At 53.0% G+C, this 17815-nt stretch overlaps 9 protein-coding genes across 9 annotated transcripts; 6 read left to right on the top strand and 3 right to left on the bottom strand.

Annotated features, from left to right (window-relative positions):
• Nucleotides 1-1245: 1245 nt before the first annotated feature.
• On the top strand, nt 1246-2432 carry IAQ61_011064 (uncharacterized protein; the record flags this gene model as incomplete). Its single annotated transcript, XM_003835086.2, has 5 exons — nt 1246-1374; nt 1625-1854; nt 1928-2043; nt 2108-2298; nt 2355-2432. The coding sequence occupies 5 exons, from the start codon at nt 1246-1248 to the stop codon at nt 2430-2432; spliced, it is 744 nt and encodes a 247-aa protein (XP_003835134.2).
• Nucleotides 2433-2563: 131 nt separating this feature from the next.
• Nucleotides 2564-2935, bottom strand: IAQ61_011063 (uncharacterized protein; the record flags this gene model as incomplete). Its single annotated transcript, XM_066099036.1, has 1 exon — nt 2564-2935. One exon carries the CDS (start codon nt 2933-2935, stop codon nt 2564-2566), a length of 372 nt encoding a protein of 123 aa, XP_065951194.1.
• A 615-nt stretch (nt 2936-3550) lies between these two features.
• TEF1 (translation elongation factor EF-1 alpha) lies at nt 3551-5878 on the top strand. Its single transcript, XM_003835085.2, has 5 exons — nt 3551-3676; nt 3786-3856; nt 3913-3968; nt 4232-4370; nt 4426-5878. Exons 1-5 carry the CDS (start codon nt 3672-3674, stop codon nt 5526-5528), a joined length of 1374 nt encoding a protein of 457 aa, XP_003835133.1. The 5' UTR covers nt 3551-3671; the 3' UTR covers nt 5529-5878.
• Nucleotides 5879-6174: 296 nt separating this feature from the next.
• Nucleotides 6175-7839, top strand: IAQ61_011061 (uncharacterized protein; the record flags this gene model as incomplete). Its single annotated transcript, XM_003835084.1, has 1 exon — nt 6175-7839. The coding sequence occupies one exon, from the start codon at nt 6175-6177 to the stop codon at nt 7837-7839; it is 1665 nt and encodes a 554-aa protein (XP_003835132.1).
• A 1438-nt stretch (nt 7840-9277) lies between these two features.
• Nucleotides 9278-13378, top strand: IAQ61_011060 (uncharacterized protein; the record flags this gene model as incomplete). The annotated part of the gene is made up of 3 exons (XM_066099035.1): nt 9278-9299; nt 9777-13028; nt 13104-13378. The coding sequence occupies 3 exons, from the start codon at nt 9278-9280 to the stop codon at nt 13376-13378; spliced, it is 3549 nt and encodes a 1182-aa protein (XP_065951193.1).
• An 876-nt stretch (nt 13379-14254) lies between these two features.
• IAQ61_011059 (uncharacterized protein) lies at nt 14255-14842 on the bottom strand (the record flags this gene model as incomplete). The annotated part of the gene is made up of 1 exon (XM_066099034.1): nt 14255-14842. The coding sequence occupies one exon, from the start codon at nt 14840-14842 to the stop codon at nt 14255-14257; it is 588 nt and encodes a 195-aa protein (XP_065951192.1).
• Nucleotides 14843-15069: 227 nt separating this feature from the next.
• On the top strand, nt 15070-15397 carry IAQ61_011058 (uncharacterized protein; the record flags this gene model as incomplete). Its single annotated transcript, XM_003835081.1, has 2 exons — nt 15070-15312; nt 15386-15397. 2 exons carry the CDS (start codon nt 15070-15072, stop codon nt 15395-15397), a joined length of 255 nt encoding a protein of 84 aa, XP_003835129.1.
• Nucleotides 15398-15822: 425 nt separating this feature from the next.
• Nucleotides 15823-16474, bottom strand: IAQ61_011057 (uncharacterized protein; the record flags this gene model as incomplete). Its single annotated transcript, XM_003835080.2, has 2 exons — nt 15823-16166; nt 16276-16474. Coding segments are annotated over 2 exons (543 nt in total), but the record flags the coding sequence as incomplete, so codon positions are not given.
• A 456-nt stretch (nt 16475-16930) lies between these two features.
• Nucleotides 16931-17727, top strand: IAQ61_011056 (uncharacterized protein). The gene is made up of 3 exons (XM_003835079.2): nt 16931-17016; nt 17085-17398; nt 17483-17727. The coding sequence occupies exons 1-3, from the start codon at nt 17007-17009 to the stop codon at nt 17513-17515; spliced, it is 357 nt and encodes a 118-aa protein (XP_003835127.2). The 5' UTR covers nt 16931-17006; the 3' UTR covers nt 17516-17727.
• The last annotated feature ends 88 nt before the right edge of the window (nt 17728-17815 follow it).

The raw sequence follows: 17815 nt of genomic DNA, 5'->3' as shown, positions 1-17815 counted from the left end.
CCCAAAGGCTCAGTCGTGATCGTAGCACTTCATCACATACATAACAATCCGTCGTTCTGGGATTCGCCAACAATATTCAATCCAGAAAGATAGGAGACTCCACAAGTCAGAAATCGTCACAAGGGATCATACATTCCGTTCGCGTCTGGGCAGCGCATGTGTATTGGCTTCAACTTTGCATTGCAGGAGATCAACATCTTCTTGTCAAAGCTTCTTTAGCGGTACAAATTCGTCAAAGATGGGACGGAGTCAGTGGAGTATGATCCAATGTTTCAGCTCATTAGGCCAAACGATTTGTACGTGCGCTCAGAGAAGCGAGTAAAGTGGTCGCCAAAGACAGAAGCTGTGGCACAACCCTAGTCTGCATAATGACATAGTTGATTTACTGTAATTTCTAGCTAATAAAATCAACGCTGCATGTATATGCTTAGCAGTGACTTTGTATTGATAAGATGTACATAATACCCTATTGGAAATCTTCATACAAGCTCTGGGCTAGGCATAAAGCAAGATTCTATACAGTAGTACACATTGCCCTGCTTGAGGTCCTTCTGGTAACCTCACTCCATTAGAAGCAGTTGGTAGTGAAAACGTTGGTCAGCCATGTGCCGTCTAGATCCAGAAAGTCCTATGTAGTGCTGTCAGAGCGATCGAATCTATTGGTTTGACCCATGGCAAAAGTGTGAGTAATTCAAAGCCGAATTTTGCGAGAATCTAACGACTCATCCCGGTTCCATCAAGCAATAGTTCAATCAATCACTTGCAATTATACGTCCTCGAACATGTCCGCTGAGACTTCTCGCCTCTTTCGCTCTCTAGAGTACCCAGATGTCATGGCGTTTCTGGGAATGATACATCCAGATTATTCATCATCAACCCATCCACGGCTTGTAGCCAAAATTATGGTCTTGAGCCTGTCATTGGGAAGAGTGAATGTGTGGGGTACAATCTCCAATCATACTCCTAATCAGGTTCAATTTTAAGTTGTGGTACTGAAACGAATGAATCCAAGTCCTTGATTAATGCTTTAAATATAGCTATTCCGGTTTTATGGAGAAGAAGGTCCATCCTCATGCGGTGAGGTGTTTTACCCCGCATTGAGTTAGTGTACATGCATTCCACACACGCGTCATGATTCGCCCTTACGCAAGGATTTCTCTCTGGTACTTGAAGAATAAGGACCGGTAAATAGAGTTCAAGCAGGATTTTGAGAACTGTATCTTCCGATCGGGGAAGACCATAGATATGGCAACGAATAAGCAGATCCCCATACCCCGCGACCCCACCAAAGAAGAAGCCCATGCGCTCTTCAATGAGGTTGAAGAGAAATTTCCATCGAGTACACTCGGAGACGGCAAATGGTACATTCTTACGGTATGGAAATTCCCTCTAAAATACACTCTCCTTGTATCTTCCACGTATTCTTCAAATCTGTTCTTCAATTATTTGTAGCGCCATCCCATTTACTGAATTTGCTCCCAAGCGTTTTAAAAAGAAGCTCTTACTTTTCCGCGATGTATTATTCAAATCATTTGCTTTAAATTCACACTCAGATCCTGATCTATCGAGAACAATAGTCACTTGGCCTGCATGTACTATCCTCAGCTAACGCATCACCATCCAGCTTGCCGCTCTAGTCGGCGGTTCCCAAGCCTCTCATGCCCCAACTCTATACTCCTACCTCCTCACGCGACCAGAGTTCCAAACCCCAGATCAGCGACAAGCACTCATGAGACGGCTCCGCGAAGTTTTATTCAAACTCATCATCATTGTAGGTGTCTGTAAGCCGCTGGATGCGGTGTTTGAGATTGAGGCTGTGACACGGGAGGAGGATCGTGATTACTCATTCTCAAGGTATGTTGCTCAATATGTTTGGTGGAGTTTCATGAAAGCGTGATCTTATACACAACATGCTAACAATACGCAGAGAAAACTGGCAATGCGACGAATCAAACGCACAACGCGGAGAGCAGTGGTTGAACAGATTGTACTCGCATAACATGGGTGGTATTAATAAGGCATTGGCCTCGCAACGAGATTTTGGTATACCTCCTTTTCTCTTGACTCGTCTTCACCCCAAGCCATCACGTCACTAACACTGCAAAAGCCTGGACAAGCAAACATATAACCTATGGCCTCTACCTCTCCGACCACTCCATCCTCACCGACGTCGAAACAGAAATCACAGTGCTAACCGGTATCATGATGCAAAACCTGCCGCGGGAAACATCATGGCACTTGCGTGGGACACGGCGGATCGGAGTGAGTAGTGAGGATGTGGAGACGATACAGCAGTGTGTACGTTGTGACTATTCCTTCCTAGAGGGTGTGCAATGGGACTGATGATTACACAGATTGAGCTCGTGGCACAGTTTTGTAGTGTGAGTTTGCATAAGGTGCCTAGGGTCAAGGATATTGAGCATGAGGTTTAGAGTAGGTTGATGATGATGGCGATATGGTAACTGTATTCCTCGTGAGGAGATGCAGAAGTACTCTCTAAAGGGCGATGCACTGGGTTCATTATCGTCTGCCTCTGTGGCGATTGTGATGTATCCAATATACTTTACACCAGCAAATACTCGAGTTGCTTGAAGTCCTTGACCTTGACGTCATACAAAAAATATAGCAATGGAACAAACCATAGCATCTTTATGAGGCACTCGTAAGGAGTATGAGCAGAAGTTCTGTTCATCAATGGTGCCAGAATCGCGACCAAGATCAGGGTTTGCGCAAATCGAAGTCGACGTTCGATTCCTGTACTGGCGCGACGTTTGACTAGGTACTCTTTGTACGACTTCAAGAGATGTTGCTTGGATAGAGGGGAGGGGTTAGGTGCTGTCTTTGGAGGACGACCAGGGCTGGTGGGGTACTGTGACGACGACAGGTTTATGCGTAATCTACACGAAGGGTGCCTAGTGCTCGCAACGGATACCATACTCTACTAGGTTACCATTCCTACTGCCAATTAGAGACATGCAGAATGCCTTTAATCATCAGTTTTGCATGTCGGTGTAGGAGTAGAATACATGGTATGGATGTGTGGCTGTGACTCATTTTGTCTCGTGTTATCAAGATGGAGGGGGAGGAGAAGCAGCAGCGTCAGACCATTGCATAAATATGGAGCAAAAGCTAAGGATCGGGATCTCAACAGGTGTGTACAACAATACAATTATCTAGTACTTAGGTAGGCAGGGTAAGGTTTATAGTTGCACGCAGCCCAACGAGCCCAAAGACAGGCTATACTTGCATGTACTTTGTTTGAGGTCATCATTTCTGGGCACAGGATACCACGACCATCCTCACCGTAGGCCATCATCAAGCTACAGAAGCAAAACATCGTTTCTCAATTCGAGAATTCAGATTGCTATCGAAATAACGACGAAAAATTCATGCATTCATTCATTCATTCATTCATTCATTCATTCGTGAGGCCGCCCAGACAGGCTGTGGCAACAAGCGCGGGGCGGGAGCACGGGCCATCTGCACACTTGAAATTTTTTAGCGCCTGCCCCTCGCTCCGTTATAAGCCCACCTTCCTCCCGAACTGCATTTCTCCTCTTTGTCCACCCATACCAGAATACGCTGCTGTTCACTCTGGGCATTAAACCTCCCTTCCAACCCTCACAAACTACCTCTCCTTCTACAGGAATAACCATCACAACACCGCCAACATGGGGTAAGTCTGCTCGACCCCGCCAGCCCCGCCAGTCTCGACTGCGCGCTGCCCCGCCATGGTCTCAGTGCCGGGAGGATATCACGACATCGATGGACTGACACGAGTCTAGTAAAGAGAAGATGCACATCAACGTGGTCGTCATCGGCCACGTCGATTCTGGAAAGTCCACCACCACCGGCCGTAAGCCTTCCTCTTCGATCGACTGCGGGGCACCTCGAGATTAACCTGTGTTGCAGACTTGATCTACAAGTGCGGAGGTATCGACAAGCGTACCATCGAGAAGTTCGAGAAGGTAGGCACGCCTTTTTCTTTCATCTGGCAATTTTCAGCCATGTGCCGTCGTTGTGGCGCCGTGCAGCCACTTTGCTGGCTGCTTCGTGTTTCGTCGGGAGGGGCAATTTGCTGCGTGCATGGTGGGGTGTGCGATTTTGCGCGCTAGTCTGAACGCGGATCTCGCGAACAACACCCACCATGCACACGATAATTTGTCTGCGGCCTTTAGCGCTTTGAACCCTTGGACACTTCTTCTTGACAAGATGCTAACTCCCTATACAGGAAGCCGCCGAACTTGGCAAGGGTTCCTTCAAGTACGCATGGGTCCTCGACAAATTGAAGGCCGAGCGTGAACGTGGTATCACCATTGACATTGCGCTCTGGAAGTTCGAGACCCCCAAGTACTACGTCACCGTCATTGGTATGTCTCTCTCGCCTTGCTCACCATCTCATACATGACACTGACCATGGCTCAGACGCCCCCGGTCACCGTGATTTCATCAAGAACATGATCACTGGTACCTCCCAGGCCGATTGCGCTATCCTCATCATTGCTGCCGGTACTGGTGAGTTCGAGGCTGGTATCTCCAAGGATGGCCAGACCCGCGAGCACGCTCTCCTTGCCTACACTCTTGGTGTCAAGCAGCTCATCGTTGCCATCAACAAGATGGACACCACCAAGTGGTCCGAGGACCGTTACCAGGAAATCATCAAAGAGACCTCCAACTTCATCAAGAAGGTTGGATACAACCCCAAGCACGTTCCTTTCGTGCCCATCTCCGGTTTCAACGGTGACAACATGATTGAGGTCTCCACCAACTGCCCCTGGTACAAGGGTTGGGAGAAGGAGATCAAGAGCAAGGTCACTGGTAAGACCCTGCTCGAGGCCATTGACGCCATTGACCCTCCATCCCGTCCCACCGACAAGCCCCTCCGTCTTCCCCTCCAGGACGTGTACAAGATCGGCGGTATTGGCACGGTTCCCGTTGGTCGTGTCGAGACCGGTATCATCAAGGCCGGTATGGTCGTGACCTTCGCCCCCGCTGGTGTTACCACTGAAGTCAAGTCCGTCGAGATGCACCACGAGCAGCTTGTTGAGGGTGTTCCCGGTGACAACGTTGGCTTCAACGTCAAGAACGTCTCGGTCAAGGAGATCCGTCGTGGCAACGTTGCCGGTGACTCCAAGAACGACCCCCCCAAGGGTGCTGAGTCCTTCAACGCCCAGGTCATCGTCCTCAACCACCCTGGTCAGGTCGGTGCCGGTTACGCACCAGTTCTTGACTGCCACACTGCCCACATTGCTTGCAAGTTCTCTGAGCTTCTCGAGAAGATTGACCGTCGTACCGGAAAGTCTGTTGAGAACTCCCCCAAGTTCATCAAGTCTGGTGACGCTGCCATCGTCAAGATGGTTCCCTCCAAGCCAATGTGTGTTGAGGCTTTCACTGACTACCCTCCTCTCGGTCGTTTCGCTGTCCGTGACATGCGTCAAACCGTTGCTGTCGGTGTCATCAAGTCCGTCGTCAAGGCCGACAAGGCTGGCAAGGTCACCAAGGCCGCCCAAAAGGCTTCCAAGAAATAAGTGTTCTCTCTTACTAGGGCTGCTTGTTTCTCTTCTTTCGTCTCTAGATACCTGCTTCTGGGGATGTGGTAGCTTAGGAAAAGCTTTGATGACTTCTTGAAACGTGTCATGCATAACGGTCTGGAGTGTAGTGGCGTCGTCCTACATAGATTTCACAATGATCTGGATGAATGATATGGATGGACAATAACCAATTTTGCCTCTTGTGTTTGTGTTCGTGATGATTCCTCTGCCTGATGATTATCCCATCTTTCCCCGCTACTTGACGTGGCCTATGCTTTTGATGTGCCGTTGATGATGCTGTAGTCTCAAACTCAGACACACTCGCATTCTCCCTCCATGCATCCTGAAGTTCATAATGTTGTTGCGTTGACTTGTACGTGCGTGTCTGGTCATCGCTCGCAACGTGAGGGCAGAGGAGGGACAGGCTATGGTGCACATGACTACTTTTCATGCACACTCTAATCCGCTTATAGATATTTTCTTGACTTGCTGTTTGCGAGTTGGGGGATGCGCAGGTGACGGGCTGGAGGCTGGCAGAGAGCCTGGATCTCCAGCTTTTGGGGGCTTAGCGCACGGCGCACCTTCTCCCAAGCAGCGGCGCCTGTCTCTCTACAACCCTCACTTGTTGGCTTCTTGACTAGACATGTCTGCAGACCTGTTTGCAGAATTTGGATCAGAATCCAACTCGAATCAACAACCGCAACAGTCGGTCCAAGCAGCGAGCAGACCAGGTATTCAACAAGCATCCTCTTTCGCTTTCTTTGATGGCTGGAGCGCCACAGGAGCCACAGGTCCCGCATCCCAACAGCCATCACCGTCGTCCTTGGCCAACACCTGGAATCTTGATCCGTCACCGCCGCCGAAGGTAGTTGAAGATGATAACGATGAATGGGGCGATTTTGAAGGCGTTTCATCTTCTGGGCCTACCGGTACTGCTCCTGTACAAGTAGATCCATTCGCACCTGTTACCTCTCAAGCCGGACCGACTGCACAAGGCTCTTGGAAAACCGCACCAGTTACGGCTGTAGTTCCCAGTTTCGATCAAGGATTTCAAGCAGATCAATCTTCAAGGCAAAGAGCTCCGATTGTGAAAGCGAAAAGGTCTACGGATCCGAGCGTGCTCTTTGATGCGGAAGACGGCTTTGACGATGACGAGTTTGGAGAGTTTGAGGGAACAGAGGATACGAAGACTGTGAATAACAAATCTGCATCTACAGCGGCGCCATCGGCGCTGATTGATCTCTTGGGTGACATGAGTGTATCACAACCTACAACCTCTCTCGCCGACCCAAGTCAGGAGAACCATGCACAGAAACGGTTGGGAGGTTCCTTTACAGCAAAGCAGAGTTCTCCATCTATATCTGGTTTGACTATCAGACAGCAGAAGCCTGCCGTGGTGGCTGCCTCAAAGAAAGAGGAAGACGATGCGGGCTGGGATACATTTGATGATTGGGAGCAGTCTATTCCTGGCACAGCGACAACGAGAGAGTCAAGCAAATCGAAAGCTGTGAGCAAGGCTCGTATTGGATTAGAGGCTGCAACACCTACACCCATTTTACCTCCAACAGCCAATGATCCTCAACCAGGCGAGTTGCCACCTACCAATATACCACCTCCCGGCGTTCTACTCTCACTTTTCCCCTCCTTGTTCAATGACGCCCAGGAGAAGTTATTCAAGCCAATGGCTGCGCAAACGCTACCCATGAGGAATAAGCTCATGGCTGCACCGGCGACGACTGCCTACCTGGCAGGATATCTTGCACTTGGGAATGTTGCCGCACACATCATAGCCGGACGTAAGCTGCGATGGAAGCGAGACCAGCATTTGTCACAGGGCATGAAGATTGGGCCAGCTTCCTCTCGAGCTACCTCGGGCATGAAACTGAGTGGGATTGATAAAGGAGAGAACTTGAAGGAAGAGAGGGAAGTGTCTGATGTGGTACGAGTGTGGAAAGAGCAAGTTGGGCGGCTCCGTCATGTTGTGGCTGGCGCGAACCAGATCAAGGCTGGCACGCTCGGCTCAGTTCCTGATCTTCAGGGAGTCATGCCAGTGAAGGCGTTGAAGCAATGGGAAGGAGGGATTCCAGCGCGACAACCGTGTATGCTGTGTGGTCTGAAGAGGGAAGAGAGGGTGACGGCAGCAGATTTGGCTACAGATGACAGTTTTGGCGAATGGTGGATTGATCAAGTCAACATGCATCGAGGTGAGTTTAGGTGGTGGAGGATGAGAAGAATGGCAGGCATTGACATTGGCTTAGGTTGCAGGAACTTTTGGAACGAGCACAAAGACCGGCTGAGACAGCGTTGAGAGGTGGCAGGTGGACATGGATGGGTGTAGGCCGAGAAACGGGTCCAGGTTCGGGCTGGTGATCGAGGGCGATTGGATCCATGCATGGTCGTCGGGCAGAAGAGGGAGAATGGAGTACTACCGGTACTGGGTAGAGTGGATGAGAGATCTGGGAAGTGGGCAAGGATGTGTAGCCAATCGTCGGGTCCGGGGAAGGCGGAGACGAGATGGCACAGGACAGGGGCATGACTAGCCAAGATGGACATGTGCCTATGTGTGAGATTGAAGATTGCATGGCAGTCGGCCAATCTGGGTAGATGGAGGGAACTGGTCGGTCGAATTGGCGGGGCACGGCAGAGAGAGAGAGAGAGAGAGAGAGAGAGGGAGGGAGTGGACGGAGGGTGAATGCGGCCTAGGACCAAGGGTTGGAACGGATGCTAGGTAGGTAAGCGGAGTCTTGTCGGCGTGTGAGAGCGACCTTGTTTTTGCGAATGAGAGAGTACCGCACCGGTAGTGTCACGAGTCACTTTGTGTGAGAGAAAGAAAGAAGAGAGGGCTCGGAAGTGACTGAGGACTGGTGCCCCTTTGCTGCTTGCACAGTTCTATCCACCACACCACCACCACCACCACCACCACCACCTCGTCCTAGTAGCCATTCTACAGTGAGTGACGATTACAAGAAGAGGGGCTGTGTGGGAAAGTCGAGTGGATCAAGTCTGTGCGGGGCAGGAACAGCGTGGGCACTCTCTGCGCTCACTGGACTGGGGGGCAGCAAGTCTTCCTAGTCCACCACTCACCAACTGCCATTCTCTTTCTCTCCTCTCTTTTCTCTCTTCTTTCTCTCTCGCCCTCGACTCTAAAACTTGTCTACGCCATCTCTGTGCCATTTCTCGTCCGTCTCCAGTCTCCATGGACGACGGCTGCTTTGCCACTCAACTTCATCCTCTCACTCTCATCTCCGTCTTTCTCGCTCTCCATCACTAATAATTGCATCGCTATTGCAGCCCAAGCAAAACAACAACCAACCCCACTGGACTGGCAGGTAGCTGCAGCCCTCAAGCTCCCCACGGCCCTCGCACCGTCTTTGCCCGCCTCGCCCGTCCTCGCCTGTTGCCGTGTTGCAGGTGGACAAAAGCAGAGCAGCCAGCGTATAGCTGTACCCCGTCGACGCCTCCCCCCCCTCCCCTCCTCTCTCCCCACCAAAACCGCCCACTGCACCACCCCATCGCGCGCACCCCCAGTCGCCGGCCACGGCAAGCCAGGACACGACACCGACAAGCAGTGTGCAGTGTACACTCTTACCCCGCCTTCTCTTCTCTCCCTGTGTCTTCTTGCCCATCCATCAACTTGTACCCTTTCGCCCTCGCGCACCGCCACCCCAATTCGCCCGCGCAGTCGCCCTCCGAGCCGAGACACAGCGTCCAAGGCCAGGGGACCGGGCGCCCGCACGCCTCAGGGAATGAGCAGGCCACACGATAATGGTATGTCAACATGAATCCCCCCTCCTTTTCAATCTGTCTTGTCCACGGCCGCCCCCGTCGTCACCATGCTCTACAAGTAGTATGGCCATGGCCACCACCCGCTGCTTGCACATACACAACATACATGTCTACATCATGTACATGTATCCAACCACACACATGCCAGCGGTCCCATGGCAAGAAAAGCAAGCATGAGGATAGAGAGACGGGCCGCGCAAGCCAGAGAGCGAGATAGACAGCACATGTCCACGTTGGCCTCACCCGCTCTAGACCCCCAAGCCCTGGGCTACCGGTACTGCCGCCCAACAAAGTCTCGCAGCGCCCTCTTCCCTGTGTGCGATTTGCCTCTGCAGCTCATGCGACGTCCAGCTGCTACTCTCCGTCGTCTCATCCACCACCAGCACATCCATACGCACACGCAACATCACCCGCAAGCACGCTACATGAGCCCCACCGCTAACACGCTCACCCCGCCAGGCTCTCTACCAGAAGAACCCCACCTCGACGATGCCTCACTAAAGGCCAATGCCAATGCCAACGCAGACTCCCATGGCAACGCCCCCGCCCACATTCAAGCCCACCATGCGTCCGTCCCCGACTATGCGCTGGTCAAGGTCAAGAGCGCCTCGAGCCTGCTGGCTTACCGCACGGGCGGTCCGTCGCCCATCGACACGGCGAAGCGGCTGAGCGTGGATGCGGGACAGTTGGACCGCATGACACGTTCGCCCATAGTGGCCGAGCATGAGCATGGCATGGGCGCTTCGGGCCTGCGTCGTATCCGCCAGCAGCCAGGCCCGCGACTGCCCCCGATATCGACAGGCCAACGAGCCGCCTCGCTGAACATGGCTACCCCACCGGTCTCGAGACATCCCTCTAGTTCTGCGCCCTCGGCCCCAGCGTCTCCGACGTTTGCCTTGGGCGAAGACCTAACCCGGTTCCCGTCCGAGTCACTACATTCCTTCTCGTTTGCGACGCAATCAGAAGAATTCATTCACAACCGCCAAAATGTGCTGAAGCGGTCAATAGACTTCATGCGCGATCGCCTAGGCTGGGCAGCGACAAATCCAGGCATTGCCAACGCCCAGGCAAAACTCAGTGGCGACCAGGAAGTGCAGAGCATGATGGAGCTGCTGACTAGGGCAAATCTCATCGGCCAGGATGGTACAGGAGCGCATGGCTTCGGTGCATTGGGTCCAGTCACCGGTCCAGCCGACATGTCGGGCGAGAATCCGTTTGAAAAGGGCTTCACGGCGGAACGGTCTGCCAGCCCAGAGAGCATGCTCGAGTCGGCTAGACCACCAGTGCACAGGGTCACTTCGACCGAGTACGCAGAGATGAGTCGTGCAAGCGACAGCCAGGGATCCATCAACACACCAGTCTCGACACTAGAATCCGAGGCGTCAGATATACAAGCGCCAGCGGCTCCCCCGCCACCTGGCCCTCAACGGCCTCAGCGTGCTGCCCTGAAGCGCACACTCACAGACGTCGTGCCGCTTACGATCCAAAGTCAGCTCAACGAGGCCATGGCGAAGCCCTATCTCGTCGGAGACAACAACCATCCCAATCAGCTAGTGTCGCCAAACTCGATGCCCACTATACCGCCCAATTTCAGCGGTACGTCAGGGCCCCATTCTGCAGGGGCCGCTCCCCATGGCCACGGTATACGACATGCTCCCGCTGCTCAGGCCATCTTCACAACCGAAGGTTCATCGCCATGGACCATCACATCAGCAAACGACTTGGCTTGCCTAGTCTTTGGTGTGACCAGAGCAGAGGTCCGCAAACTGGGCATTCTGGAAGTCGTCCGTGAAGACCGTAGAAAGTGGCTCGAGGACAAGCTGAGAGATCCCAATGTCGGTTCAAAGGCATCACAGGCCCAGAATGGTCCAGCACCTGCTACAAACAATCTCAAGGTGGGCAGCGGCGTCACAGCGAGGTTACTGAGTAAAGCGCCATCACGCGTGGTAGCGGCTAGAAAGGCCAAGACGGACGACGGGAGTGGCTCGTCATACTACAACGCGAAGAAGACGGGCAAGCTGAATCACGAAGCAAGGGGATCACGAGGGGTTCTGCTATGCGGCGATGTGATTCCCATTCAAAAGCGAAATGGTACCACGGGCGCGGCCAGCCTTTGGGTAAAGGAGAAGCGCGGGGGACTCATCTGGGTCCTGGAAGAGATTGCTGAAGATGTAGTGTACATCAACGTCGATGAAGTCGGTTGCGTTTCCAAGGGCTGGGGCGCAACAGAGGCGGTATTTGGCAGCGATCGATTACGACGGGGCATGGACATTAAGCGCTTGATACCCGGAATTCCTCGACTCAAAGGCACCAACACGGGAGCGCTGGACTATGAAACAATTGACCAGGTTCGTAGCTACACGGCTCGAACATCGAATAGCATCAATATCCCAGTCACGGTCGAGCCGGTTGCCGATGAACCCACGTTTCGCGTCTCCAGCTTCCCTCATATTGCTGGCATCATTGTCCTGTCATCATCTGATCTCTCCATTACAAGCTCGAACTCGGTCTTCTCCTCGGCTTTGTTCGGGCAGCCGCATCCCGAGGGCATTCATATAAGCAAATTGATACCCAGTTTCGACAAGATACTCCACGTCATGACGGATGAAGATAAGATTGAGTTGGTTGATGGCATAGTAATTCCTGAACACAGCTTTCGGCGCGCCCGTGCTCTCCTGGCCATGCGAGAGGGGAGTGCGGATGCGGCAGCCATTTTCCTGAGGCCGAGCGGTCTGCCCGCTTTGCATCGTGATGGAGCTGAAATCATGGTCGATGTGCAGATGCGAGTCGTGAAGAGCGAAAAGGCACCTCGGTTCGATGAGAATGTGATTGAAGAAGAGGATGCCCCGTCCAGACCGGCAAAGAGCCCCGAACTGGTGTATGCTCTGTGGGTCACGTACTCTAGGCATCTACATGCTGCAAACCATGGGCTTGGTCCTGTGACACCGTTGATCTCTAGGCCGCCATCGCCACGCCAACCCGAACCGGGACAGTCAAACTTCTCCGTGCCCCAGGAACCCGAAAGTCATCAATCCCGTGGTAGTCCTCCGGTCACGTCTTTGCTGACGCAACAGCTTCAAGAAGCCATGAGACCAGATAGCCCGCGAGAATCACAAGCACGGTCCATGGCGCCACCTCCTGTTCCCGTGCCTGAAGAGCCCGCTAGGAGAAAGACGATTGATGACTTTGTGGTTGTTGAAGAAATGGGACAAGGGGCCTACGGCCAGGTCAAGCTCTGTCGCTACAAACGCAACAGCAGCAAGAAGGTCGTCATCAAATACGTTACCAAGCGGCGCATCCTCGTCGACACATGGACACGTGATCGCCGTCTTGGCACGGTGCCACTGGAGATTCATGTCCTAGACTACCTCCGGCGCGACGGATTCAAGCATGCCAACATTGTCGAAATGGCCGATTTTTTCGAAGACGATGTAAACTACTACATTGAGATGATTCCACACGGGATGCCGGGCATGGACTTGTTCGATTACATTGAGTTGCGGGTGAATATGGAGGAAAAGGAGTGCAGGAAGATATTCGTGCAAGTGGCCGAGGCAGTTCACCACCTGCATACCAAGGCCAAGGTTGTGCATCGCGACATCAAAGACGAGAATGTAGTCTTGGATGGCGAGGGGAATATCAAGTTGATTGATTTTGGGAGTGCGGCGTACATCAAGAGTGGACCTTTTGATGTCTTTGTGGGTACAATTGGTATGTTGTTTTCTCCTTTTGTAGACGACCTGTGAAGCCAGTAAGAAGAACAAGGTCTGACCAAGAACAAAACAGATTACGCAGCCCCCGAAGTCCTAGCCGGTCGCCCCTACCGTGGCAAAGAACAAGACGTGTGGGCCCTGGGCATCCTGCTCTACACCATCATCTACAAGGAAAACCCGTTTTACAGCATCGACGAGATTATGGATCATGATTTGCGGGTGCCGTGGGTGATGAGCGAGGAGAGCATCGACTTGATTCGCTTGATGTTGGATCGTGATGTGGAGAAGAGGATTACGATTGGGGGCGTATTGGAACATCCGTGGTGTAGGGGGGAGATTGAGGGTTAGATGGAGATGTAGATGGAGATGGGAGGTGGTAGATTATGGTGCATGGACGGATGGCTTGGATGGAAGGGATAGCATGGCATGGCATGGCATGGCATGGGCTACAATGATCTTTGCCCACTCTCTCATTGTCCTTTTGACTCTGGACTCTACGGATAATGCATGGTCTCTTGACCCTCTTTCCTTGTTTCTTTCTTTTTTTTTCCCATTTCATCTTTCTTGGTGTGTTGGATTTCTTCGAGTCTATACTCTACTGGATCTTATCATGTCTCGTTTTACTCGCACTACCCTCAATCTCATCCCTTCACTTGCTCTCCCATCCATCGTCTTCACAATGAGACAATACCAGCCCCAGCCCCAATTCCAATCTCAATCCCAATCCTCACCATGAACCCTAACCGAAACAGCTCCACATCTCCACACATCCAGACTCTATACCCCAAATCCAGGTCTCAGACCCCAGATATCAGCCCTAGACGCAAAACCCACACCATGGCGGCCGTCAACCATCTACAACCTACGACCGATGTAGTACAACCACAATGGCGAAATCAGCCATCCCCATCACCAGCCCCATCGATACCATATACGGTGATGGACATGGAGTAGAGCTTAGCTGAGATTTCCATGTTTGGTGTGGTTGTGATTGTGAGTCAAGAATGTATGCTCGACTTGTGTCTAGTCGTGGTGTTGTTGTTGTTATCATGGCGAAAAGGAGCATGCGCGTTGAGACTGTTTGGAGGGTATGGCCGCCTTGCTGGGGATTCTGCAATGACTCCTTGTCACGCCATGCCAGCCTCCAGCAAAACCACGAGGGCGAGAATGCAATGGCAAAGATACGGTACATCGGTGACGAAGCCAAGCCAACCCACCAACCCCTCACCGTCTCCCCCCCTTGACCCTCTCCATAACCCTCAACTCGGCACTCCGCTGCAACCTCAAATCCCCCAATTCACGCTCAACCCCGCGATTCCGCTCCACAGCCTCGGCCCGCGCCTCCATCCTCTCCCGCACAAGCTCGACCCGCCGACGCACCTCGTGCTCGACCACGCGCTCCAGCTGCCCGGCGTCCTCGACGCCGTGCTCGCGAATCACGCGCTCGGCAAAGTCGCGGATGGTGGCGGGGCTGGGGCCCGGGCCGCCCGTGTGGTAGCCGTTTGGGTGGGTGAGGTGGAGGCCTGGGATGGGGAGGTCGGAGGGGTGTTTGCGGAGGGGGGAGGAGAGGGGGATGGGGAGGGAGGAGGCGGGGATGAGGGGTGGGGTGGAGGGGGGTGGGGATGTGGATGTTGATGTTGATGTTGGCGGTGGGTGGAGGATTAGGTTCATCAGCTCGTTTTCAAACGATTCGTTGTACGGCACGGTCGAGGGAGAGAAGTCGATGGCGGGGGATGTGAGGTCTGTGTCTTTTGTGTCGTGGGCTGGGGTCGGTGGCGCGTTGCCCATGGCGGTGTCGGCGTTTGTTGACATTTTTCGTTCTTCTGGGGGTTGGGTAGTGTCAGGGTTGCGGTTGTAGTTTGTGATGTTTCTTGTCAAGTTTCGCAGCGAGCGTGGTGAGATAGGTTGGGTGTGGCGTGAATCCCAACGCGCGCGCGCCACATCTTGGCATGTCCGTCGCCCATGTCCGCAATCCGTCATACCCTTCCTCCCCGCCGCAACAACAACAACAACCACACTACCACGCCAAAACATAAAAAATGGCCGACAAACTCCGCGCCCAACAACAACTCGAAGCCCTCCAAGCGCGCTACATCGGCATCGGCAGTGCAGACACGACAAAACATGAATGGACGTCCAACATTGCCCGCGACTCGCTCACCAGCTACATCGGACACGCGCCACTGTTGCAATACATGAGTATTGGGCTGGGCCAGCCGCGCGAGAAGACGCGCGTGCAACTGCTCGAGCGCATGGTCAGGCCTGTGGGACCGCCGCCCGAGGTGAGTTTTGTCAGGAATCATCTTCAAGGAGAGGTTTTGTCTCGAGAGGCGGTGGGCTAATACCCATGTGTAGCAGCAAGATTGAGAGAGTGTCAAGGGTTGTTTGTGGGATCGGATTGAGAATACCAGTTGATCAAAGAGGAAAGATGCATGTGTACGGCATTATGGCGCCCGCCCCAGCTTGGAGGAAGGGGGATAGCAAGACAGACTAGATCGTTGGTGAATGACGAGGGTTGTACATGTCTCGCCACCACATCGAGGGCACAGTTTGGAGGTTAGGGCTCATATGAGGACTGACGAACATGATTCTCCCGACTGAGGCGCGCAGAGCGCTGGGAGACGACTGTAACACGTTCGTTTTCCATGGGTATTTTAGAGACCCCCGTGCCGAATGCCATCATGTCTTCACAATACCTAATGCAACTTCTAGCCAGTCTCCTATCTCAGACTCCAAAATTCCCCAAGTTCCATGGATGCTTCATGCTTTATGCTTTGTGCTCCACCCCCTTTTTAATCACTGTCGCTCGCACTGGCCCCGGCGCCATCGTCATCCTCCTCAACCACATCTCCACCCGCCTGCATCGCAAACTCGCCCCTCTGCAGAATCCCCTTGAGCACCGTATTCCTCGGATCCACCAGCTCGACCGGCTTCAACTTGGCCTTGTTCCGTATCCTCGGGTCGCAGCCAGCATCTAGCAGGATCTCGACAATGGCGTGGCCAGCGTCGGCCCATTCGGCGGGGCTGAGCGAATTGACGTAGCGCACGGCCTTGTGGAGGGGGGTATCGGCTTCCATGCGGTCGACTTCGTCAATTTCGAGACCTTCTTGGTCGAGGAGGACGTCTAGGACTTCGTCTGCAAGACGGTCGAGTGTCAGCTTTATATTCCACGCCTAGCATGTTCCTCCCTGGATGTGGATGTTCATGGGCGGTCTATCAAAGCAAAGAGGTGTGGTGAGACGTACAACTTCCATAGCTCGCGGCCAAGTGCAAGCACCCGTTGCCCACACCATCTCTCGCCTTGTTCAGTATCTCGGCAACGTATTCTGTAGCATCCTTCCCGCTCTTCGAGGCTGCGGAAGCGAGATTGGCAATTGTCTCTTCGAGAAGTTCGGTGTTGTTGCGGCGGCAGGATTCGAGTATGAGTTCGCGTGGGGATGCTCCCTATAGTCACCGTCAATTTCCCTGTATACTCTACCAAAGCAAAACAAGATTAAGCTACAATCCGTACCTCCTCGTCCGCCATCTTTCTTTCAGTGAGTGAGAGTGAGAGAGGGGATGGGGGGATGGTGGGGGGGAACGGGTTATATCAGGATGCAATGATGTGGTTTGATGGATATCGCAACGATCGTGTACAAGAGCACACCACAAGGGTTGTGTGGTCAATAAGCTGTCCAAAGAGCAGAGACGAGGCTTTATTTACAAAAAGCAAAAAAGGGACCAGGGCGGGAGATTTGCATGCAATGACAACAAGCAAACGACGAGAAAGCCAGCCATGCGCGCTGCGGCCTCCCCCGGCGGTGGACGCTTTTGCCCCGCACTCGCCCGACCTTTCCCTATCCAGGCTAGCGCTCCCATGGGCCCCGCCATATGACTTTTTGGCTATGATGGAATTGGAATGCTATGGCAAAGTTCAATATCAACATCGAGGTAACTTTTACCTTGTAACTTCTTCACCCCATCACCACCGCCGACAATGTTACTCTGTACGCCCCTCCTCTCCCCTCCCTCCTTTCAACCGCCCCCAAACTAACCACCCGTCCTCCTCCCCCAGTCTGCCCCACCTGCTCCAACATGCTGCGCGTCTCCGCCATTCCCCCCGGCGACCCAACCACCGCCCCCTACGAGGGCCAAAACCGGTTCGAATGCCTGACCTGCCCCTACCACTTCGTCATCAGCAAGCGCTACTACGAGCGCAAGTACCTCAAGAAGAAGGAGGTCGAGGACATTTTGGGTGGCAAGGGTGCCTGGGACAATGTCGATCGCACGGGGGTCCAGTGCCCGAATGAAAAGTGTAGGAATGATGAGGCGTATTGGTATCAGTTGCAGATTCGGAGTGCGGATGAGCCGATGACGGCGTTTTACAAGGTTAGTGCTTGGTTGTGATACTGGAGGGGGTTTTTTTCCTTGGAGAGGGGAGAGAAAGGATGAGCTTGCTAATCATCGTGTTAGTGTACAAAGTGTGCCAAGGAATGGCGAGAATAACGGATCCAGGAAGAAAAGAGAGATGGAGCATTGCATTTGCGTGGTGTCTTCTTGGCCTTATTTTATATTATTTGATTTTGGGTGGGAAATCGGCGTTACAATATACCCTCCCGCAATGGATTTCATTCCACTCGTCGACTTCTTCACACATCACACCAAACGTCCGCATCTGTCAATGACAAAGTGTTACTTATTTAACACAAGTACTATACGGCCTTTGCAAACCAGACAGCCGACAGGTTCTAGCGCAAGCCAAACTAACAAATCAAAATAGATATCCCTTGACTCCATCCAAAAGCC

This window comes from Plenodomus lingam (genome assembly GCF_022343315.1).
Source record: "Plenodomus lingam strain CAN1 chromosome Unknown contig_9, whole genome shotgun sequence".
Lineage (NCBI taxonomy): Eukaryota > Fungi > Ascomycota > Dothideomycetes > Pleosporales > Leptosphaeriaceae > Plenodomus > Plenodomus lingam.
Note: the sequence above shows the minus strand (reverse complement) of the source record. Positions and strands in the feature narration are given on the sequence as shown.